General features: G+C 50.3%; 1 protein-coding gene across 2 annotated transcripts in view; it reads right to left on the bottom strand.

Annotated features, from left to right (window-relative positions):
• Positions 1-1,026: 1,026 nt before the first annotated feature.
• NECTIN1 (nectin cell adhesion molecule 1) overlaps positions 1,027-8,891 on the bottom strand; it is a 101,158-nt gene continuing 93,293 nt past the window's right edge. Inside the window, exon 9 of one of the 2 annotated variants that reach the window (XM_071449409.1) lies at positions 1,027-4,945. In XM_071449409.1, the coding sequence (XP_071305510.1) occupies positions 4,727-4,945 (219 nt within the window). In that variant the 3' untranslated portion in view covers positions 1,027-4,726. The remainder of the gene's footprint in view (positions 4,946-8,891) is intronic. The other variant, XM_071449411.1, reaches the window with a different exon arrangement.

Here is an 8,891-nt window from a genome sequence, read left to right as displayed (position 1 = left end):
ATGCCAGGATCCAGAAGTGCAGGATAAACCTGTCTGTGTGCAGGCTGAGCAGAGCATTGCCAGCCCTCTGCTCCCACCATCCTGTGTGATATCCTGGCCCTGAGGAGAATTTTGCCTCTCCTGGATGTTCCTGAGGAGCAGCCCAGAGAAACTCTGGAGTTCTCAGCACAATCGTGTCAGCTCCTCTCCCACAACCCAATAAACCCTTCCCAGTCGAGACCAGCTTTGGCTGCTGCTGCTGCTGGTGCATTCAGGCCCTCCACCCTCCCTCTCTGCCCCATCCCTCAACTCAGCCCCAAATCTGTGGCTAAACTGCTCCAAAGGGCCTTCACCCAGAGGCAGAGGCTCCATCCTTGTGCAGAGCAGCTTTGCTGGTAAGAAATATCCTGGGCCTTTCTCATTCTCAGAGTCAGCGCTAAAAAAACCGCCATCAATAAACGGTTTATTGATCAATTTGTGTCTGATAGGGACCTCCTGAGGAAGTTTGGAGTGTTCAGATGGATTCACACCCTGGTGCAACCTCCACTGAGCACCTGCCCCAGGAGAAGTGGGCTGGGGAGGAGGAGGAGGAGGAGGAGGAGGAGGAGGAGGAGGAGGAACCTCCCTTTTCTTTCCCTAAATAGCTGCTGGCCCCAGGACTGGCTGTTTGTGGCTGGATCTGTCCCACCCACGTGCAGGGGGAGGTTGGGAGGAGGATTCCCAAGCAGAGTGAAGAGAGGCTGGCATCTCCTGAGCAGCCAGGGCAGGCACCTGCAGCATCCATCACCCTGGAGGCCACTGAGCTCTGCTCCTCTGCTTACCTTTGGGTGCTGGCTGCCCTGTGCTGCAGGCAGGGGGGGATGCAGCAGGAAAAGTGGGTTATTCCATCCTGAGGAGCCTCTGGAATGGTCAGAGAGAAGGCAGGAGTGCCTGTGGGGGCATTTTAGGGGGTGCAGTGCAAGGAGTGAGGGATGTGGAGGACAGCTCAGCAAGGAGGCAGACATCAAACACCCCACACAGGCCCCACAGGCAGGACAGAAGTTGCTGTAACTCTTCAGCTCACTTTTATTTAAGTTCTGTGATCAGTCTTTTTCCATCTGCAAGAGCTCTGGTGTCAGCGCCACCCACGCATGGAACAGAACCCGTGACATTTTCACCCTGGTGACAGGAAGAGCAGCTCCATCTTAGGGGTCTTTCCAACCTAAACGATTCCCTATCCTGCAACGCCAGCTCCTCCCAGCCCACTGGATCCCACTCCACCGGTTTCCAGCTGCACTTGCTCAGTGATCCAGGCCCAGGGCTCAGTGCCCAGAGCAGGCATCTTGTAAAGTCAATTGGCACCGTGTCAGCAGGAGAACACCTCCCCCTGGGCCTGATCCAGCACCTGCAAGCTCCCCCCAGGCATGGGCAGCCTTATCTTGGGGCAAAGTGAGGATTTAGCCCACGGCAGCAGGTGCAGGGGAGTTTGGGCAGAGCCATTGGCTGAGGCTGCCCAATGTAGGGAAAAAGGAGGGAGGAACAAGAGCCCTGAATCAGAACCACTTCCAAGCACACATTTGTAAAACCAAAGCAGTGCACTCACTATTTCTTACTTCAGGGCTGTCCTTCAGGGTTTCCCCCCTTTTCCTAGGGCGCAGAGGAATTTGGTGGCGTGTGGCGAGCCCCTCTTGCCATTTATTGAGATCAAACCAGCTCCTCAGGAGAGGCAGAGAGAACCAAGACATTCCTAGACTAAATACCTGTGCTGGCATAAGTCAAACTACTGCTTTGAACTGAGGCTTCCTCTGCCTTTTACCTTTTCAGGGAGGATTGAAATCCTTTTGCTTTGCTGCAAGCCCAGTAAAACCCTTTGTGGCAGACTTCTGTGGGCAGCTGAGATTCAAAGCTGCACAAGGCAAGCAGAGTTTTTCTGTAATGCTGCAGTTTGTATCCCCTGCCTTCCCCTTGCTCATCAAAGCATCTTTGTCCCAGACATGGGCAGCAGAGAAAACCACCTGCAACGTGTTCTCAGCCTCCTCTGGCAAGCAATCATTTTGTCTGGCTTCTTTCCTCTTGTATCTGAAGACCTGAACATATTCCACTTCTCATTTAAATTCCTGGATCTGTCTGAAACCACATCAGGTGAAGGCTCCAAATCAAACCACGGTACAGGCAGAGCTCTGCTGTTCCAGGCATGCAGGTAGGGAAGCTTGGAATGGGTTTTTTTTCTTGCTTTTTCCTCATGGTCAGTGGTGCTGGGTTGATTCCAGGACATCAGAGACCCGTGGGGCTCCCAGCACCTCCTCACCTTTCCAAAGAGAGGGAGCAAAGGCAGGTTTGGCAGATTCAGCGTGGGGTGAATGTGGTGGCTGTGCCTTCAGTTCAGAGCACACCCAGTTTCCAGCTCCACAGTAACCCAAGGTGTGTTGGGGAGAAAACCAGGGAGAAAATGCATTTTCTGATAGAGACCTGGAGCACTGGAGTCCTTTGGTGTGAGGGAGCAACCAGCTGAATCCTCTGGAGATTGGCAGAGGAAATGGGACCACAAATGATTCCAGAAAGGTTTGCATCAGTCAGGACTGGCAGGACGGGGTTGAAAAGTTGTGTGCAGTGCTCTAAGGCTGTGCCCTGCTGATCCTCCCCTGATCCTTTGGGAATGAGGGTGCTCCACGCACCAGCACATGGCAGAGCTGCTGCTGCCCATTCCAGCCTTGCCAAAAAATGCATCAAAAACTCCCCTTCATCCCCTCCTCAGCCAGCCAGGCACCCCCATGTGGCTCAGCTGATGCACCCACCTGTCACTCAGTGTGAGGCCACCTCCAGCAGGAAAAGCCTCTGCAGGTGCAGCAATTCCCCCACAAACCTTGTCCTGCTCGGGCGCCGGGGAAGGGCTGGGAAGAGCTGGGGGTGTTTTTTGCCATTCTGGGGGATCCATGCACGTGGTGTGATCCCCCCAGGGCTGTGCTGCCCGACTGCCCAGGGTGTGGACCCCCTGTCCCCCATCCAGATGTGTCTGTCAGCCTGCAGGGAGGCAGAGTGGCCCAGATGTGCAGCTGTGGGGAGGAGCAGGGACAGGCAGGAGGAGGGGACAGGGACACAGCAAGGGCAGGGAACAGGCAGAGCTGCTGAGATCCAGCTGGACAAAGATAAATGGGTGCCTCAGAGCAGGAGCTGGGCTGGGACACCTGTGTGGTCACACGTCCCCTGACAGGAGCTGTCACCTGCTGGGAGTTCCGTTCCTCACCTGTCCCAGCAGCATGGACGGGTTTGGGGTGCCTGGGCAGCAGGGCAAGGGTGTGGTGCCACCTCTCCCTCCCACGTGGCCTCAGCTCCAGCATCCTCACGTTTTCCAGAGGGATTTTAGTGCCTGCAGAATGCCAGGTTTGCAAAGCAAAGGAAATTCCCCGAGGCAAAGCAAAGGAAATGCCCTCTGGCCGCAAAGCTTTGTCCCCTTGTTCAGAGCCATCCCAGCCTCACCTCTTCCATGCCACGGGTGAAACAGATGGGAGTTATCCCTGAAACCAAGCTCTGAGGCAGAATGTTCGTTCCTTGTCCTCCTCTTCCTCTTCTTTGCTTTTATATACATTGAAGTGTATATCGATATTTATATATTTTTTTTCTCTAATACAAGTGAACACAAATGTGATGTGGAGATAAATTCCCTTCTCTAGAACACTTTGTGGTCACGGGAATGTACACATTTGGATTTACACACCCACACACATTCCAATATCAAAAAAAGGTGTAGTCCCAAAACTAAGATGCTTTTATAAAAGTTAAAAGGCCAAATTCCTCTATTGGCTTTTTTCCTTCATTAAGAGCAAGGAGATTACCTGAAATCCTGATTTGTTCTTCATATTCTGCCTGAGTTAATTTTAAAATTCCAATCAACAGATGCGAGGAAGAGAAGGGGGAAAAGCTCGTGGGGGGCCACGTTAGGCTTTGGAAGGAAAATTAGAGAGAATGTTTTCCTTGATAATTATTTTCTCCTTTGGGTTTCAGGTTATCAGACCTGTTATTTAAAGGATGCTTTCTCCAAATGTGTTGACTCCAAAACATGTCTCCTTTAAAAGAGTCAATCCAGGAGATTGGGAGTGGGAGCAGGAAGGGAAAAGGACAGAAACAAACCGCCTAAACCGTGTCCTGATCTCTATTTTTGGGTTGGTTTTGAGCATCTTTCGTTATAAGCATCTTATGATTTGGTTGAGCAATCTTGGCTGTTCAGCTCTTCACAAACAGGGATTTGCTATCCCCACTTCCAAGGGGGAAAAGGAGCAGGGAAAAAAAAATAAAAAAAGAAATAAAAAGCCACAGGCTCAGCTTTGAGCACTGGCTGTGCTGTAAAACCTCACAGAAGCTGCAGCGAGGGCTGGGGATGATCCACACCCGGCTACTCCGGCATGAGGAGTGCAGGAATCAACACAGGGGAAAACCTACAGACACTGGACTGGGCTGGGCACATCCCATCCACCACAGGGCAGCTGTCACCCACAGACACATGCACACACAGAGCCAGGAGGAGAAAAGAAAGATGCAGGTACTGGAGAGGACGTGGGAGAAGGCAGAGTGTTCCCTTGAGCGTTAGCAAGCCAGGCAGACACTTGGAACTAATCATGGCAATTGCACCCGGATTGAAAACCCAATCAATAAAATGAGCAATGGCAAAGGGAGGGGAGGGCTGGAAGGCCTTGGTTGTTGAGCCACAGGAGAGGTGAAAACCATGAGTTTCTTCATTATTTTTTTTTTTTTTTTTTGCAGTGTTGACACTTTAAACATACTGTTCCTTAGGACAGATGTAAGGAGCCCGGGAGCCGGGAGGTGGGCAGCAGAAGGAGATGTCGGAATGGTGAGGATAAAGATCTTGTGGGAGGTCTGACAAGGGGGCATAGACATGAGGGATCTTCTCCAGATATCGATCTTCATGTGAGTAACAGCGGGTCAGGTAATCACTCGCATTCGATATCTCTGAGTGACACTTTCCAAAGTTCTGCAAGTAGAGACAAAAGTCAACGGGTGAAAACTCCGGGATCCACGGCCAGAAAACACACACAGCCCTTCAGCTCCTTGCTGAGACACACAGAGAGCAAGCAGGATGGAATATTAACCAGTTTACAGAGCTCACTGCTTGAGGAAAATGGAAACCCAGGTGATAAATCCTCACGCTGCAATGTTTCTGTCTTGCTGCCTGAAATACCCAGATCGTTGATGAATATGTATGGGCTGGGCATGGTTTGTCCCTTGTCTGTAAATACTCTGCTCTCTGGACTAAACAAGCAGCCAGCCAAAGGAAGGGCAGTTTATTCCTACGCTTTCTAACCTGAGTTTTGGAACAGCAGTGCTTGAAGGCATCATTAATCCAAGCCAGGCCTGTGCTCTTCCATTGAAAGGGCACATGCGTCCTACGGGGGCTGGGGATGCAGAACGAGCTCACTGTGCCTGTTGTTAACGTGGGGGACAGGAGTGCTGGGCTTTACCTGTGCGAGCAGCTCCCCTCGGGGTGGCTTCTGTGAGCCAAATCAACCACAGCGAACACAAAACCGCTTCCAAACCCGAGGCTGCTCTGTCGGCTTCTCCCTCTGTGCGTGGATGCTTTGCCCTGCTGGGGTTGAGGGAGCATCTCTCCCACATCCCAGGGCTGCGGCTCCCCAGAGGGTGGCAGCACATGGGAGGGATTCCTCCCTGCTCCCGTTCCTGCTTTGGAAACCCTGCAGGGTGACCCAAGCAGGATGGACATTTGTTTTTAAAACCAACCTGCTCTCAGGGGTGCTCACCAGGAGATAATTTCATCTCCAAGAGGGAGCAAACAGCGCTGGAAAACGTTTTGATGCTTGTGGTTTGAAGCAAGGAACTTGTCCTTGAGCCCTTCCTTGTTCCCTTTCAAAATCCCAGGAACAGTCAGTTTAGTGGAAAGGACAAGGGTTTGGCCCTCAGGAGAAAACGCCTGAAGGAACAGAGCAATCCACTCCAGCTCCTGGATGAATATTTCACCAGGATGCTTTAAAAATCCAAAATCCTATAGAAAACAAGGTGTTGGCAATAATTTATTGATGGCTCAGACTGCTGGGAGAGGCACAAAGGCAATTTTGGGAACAGTCTGGCTGAGCCCAGTGAGGGAAAGTTTGCTTGGGCTCCAGGAAAACAGCAGCAATGCTGAGACCAACCTCATTTTCATTTCCCTTCCATTGGCAAACTGTTTATCCTACAGATTGAGCTTTTAAAAGTCAGTAGTGGAGTTGCTGTGCTGGGATCCTACATTTGGGTGTGCCTTTCCCACAGTTTTTGTCCATTTTAGCCTTTTAATTGCCAAGTGAAAATGTGGATAAGTGCAGCATTGGAGCTCTTCAACCAGAGGAGCCCAAGCCAGGGGCCTTGAAAAAGCCTCATTGACTCTACCTTAAATAAATGTTTGCTGTTCTTTTGACCAGCTGATAAAAGAGGTAAAAAGAAGCTCACAGACTGGGAGAATGGGATGTGTAAAGTCCTCTCCCTGTACAACCTACTCTTAAGAACTGTCACATTCAACAGAATCCCTTTCCACACCTGGAACGGGGAAAAAAATCTGTATTTAGCCATGCTCTCCTCCTGCTTTAATTTTCTGGGTTAAGCTAGCCTGAAAGGGAAGTTGTCTTAATTACAGAAATTTAGTAAGACAAAGCAGGCAAGGGGGTTTCTTGTAATTTGTTACCAATTAAATGGGAGGAGAAGTTTCTGCAGAGGATTTGCTGGTGCTGTGTGCAGGTCTGCTGGACAGAAAGGCCTCCTAGGAGAGATCCTCGGTTAACAAAAGTGGAAGCTGAGCTGGATGTGATCAGGTGGCAGCAAAAGGGGCTGTGAGACACTTTTACAGGCTGTCTGTGACAATGCACGGGGTCAGCAGAGCATTTTTCCTCCTGCTTATCTGCCAGTTAATGTGGCTGTGAGACAGGGCCCGTGAGGCATGGCCAAAGGCACCCAGTGCAGTTCTGTCAGCACTTCTGTTTGCACAGGTGAGTGCAAACAAATCCCTCTCTCCTTGCTGGCCCCTCTTTTTGTGCTCGCTCCTCACAGGTGGGGTCAGGGCAGGGCAGCTGGAGAATGTCAGGGCCAAAGGAAGAGAATTCCTGTTCTCCTTTTACCTTTCCTCAGCACCTGAGCTGGGAGTTGCTTTGCTCCTGCTTTGTTCCCCGAGCTCGTTTGTGGAGTGGCAAAAGGGAGGAGAACAAAACCAGCCTGGTGTTTTCGAGCACATCTCGCCGCCGGTGCCCTTTGACTTCCTTCCCCAGTCCCACTGTGACTTTTCCCCAATCTAATTTATCTTTAACGAAGTTTGAAATTAAATTAGGGATAATGAACTAATTAAATTGAACTGGCACACGATTCTACCACCTTCCCCCACCTGACTTCTCCCACTTGCCTTTGTCTCCAGCATGACTCCATGCAATTCTTCATTATCTGGGTTACATCCTCCCTTCTCAGTTTTATTTCCAAGGGCTTGATTAAAGGGGATGTCAGCAATCTATCCATTTCAGACAGCCTGGCAGATTACCTTTAAACAGGCTTTATTTGATTGAATTAGGGAGCTTTCATTTCTGCCATGACTTTAACTCAACCCTTCTCCATCCCTCCACACCCAATTCCATCTTTTCTTCTGTTTGCAGAACATCTCTTTGGGTAGCAGGAGGTGTGAGGCAGCTGACCATGTCCTGTACTTTTAATCATCTTGGAATAATGAGTTCCTACTGGTCTGAAAGTGGAAAACTCCTTCTCAGTGACCCGAGGGTTTCTCTGCTATGGTTTTTGGGAAATCTGAAGATTTTACAGATGAGAGTTGGACAGCAAATGGTTTCCTCTGCTTGGCCAAGCACAATTTTGCACTTATGGAATGGGTTCACCTGTGCTTTCCTGGCTGGGGAAAAGCCCCTGCTGCTCAAAACTCCTGAAATTTTGGGCTGCCACTACCCTGACCCCCCCTCATCTGTTGGTTTGGAATTTTGGGCTGCAGCACAGGCTGATGGCCAGGAAGGAGCAGCTCTGTTGAGTGACAGCGTCACAAAGCTGCTGTCACACTGTGGGCCAGCCAGGGCAGAGGCTGAGGCTGTTGGGGGACAGAAAATACACTGGGATACAAAAAAAATAAATATTTCCTCTTGGTGCTGAGAGCCTCACATCCTCTCCTCTCCTGGGTCTGAACTCCCTGCTCGGGGTATTCGGGGAATTTTTCCACTTCCAAGTATGGCCATGATTTTAGGGATATCTAGGAAGGTTCCTGCTCTGCTTGGTGCTTTATCTGCAAGGGAGCTCTTGGATAATCCCTGTCCTGAGTCAAGAATGAGCATTGATGTGTCAGGGATGAGCAGGAACCGGAGCTTGGGCTCCTGTGAGGACAGAACTGAGGACAAGTGGGACAGAGGGACTCACCCCTGGGTTCAGGAAATAAAAAGATTGAGCTGAAATTCCCAAAATACAGAGCAAGGACCTGTGGTGAGGGATGCATTCAGACACATGCAAGTATTAATTATGCAGAAAACTTGCTCAGAACATTGCATTCCTTCTCACAGCATGCTTTTCTCTTCCCCTGCTGCCTCTGGTACCTACCTGGTCCGTGATCCTACAGCACCTCACACCACCAATCATCCCAAACATTTCCCTCCTGGCTGTTTCTCTCCCAAATCCTCCTCTCCACCCTTCTGGAGTCAAGGCAGGGCTGATATCCTTATTTAAAAATGGGAAGCTAATAAGGAGCCACCTCTTTGCAAGTTCTCCTGCAATTTGGAAATTTTGCAATTTCTCCTGCAACTTGGAAACGGGAATTTGAACCCTGGTCACTGATTTGTTGTGTTCTTGATTCCAAGTCTGATGGCTTCCAGCTATTCCTGCTGCAACAGGGACAAGAAATTCCCAAGAAAATGGAGAGCTGGAGTGTGGGGAGGTGAAGGGGGAGGAAATAATCAAAA

The sequence above is a fragment of the Agelaius tricolor genome, unplaced genomic scaffold (genome assembly GCF_023055355.1).
Source record: "Agelaius tricolor isolate 1412-34295 unplaced genomic scaffold, bAgeTri1.0.p SCAF_29, whole genome shotgun sequence".
Lineage (NCBI taxonomy): Eukaryota > Metazoa > Chordata > Aves > Passeriformes > Icteridae > Agelaius > Agelaius tricolor.
Note: the sequence above shows the minus strand (reverse complement) of the source record. Positions and strands in the feature narration are given on the sequence as shown.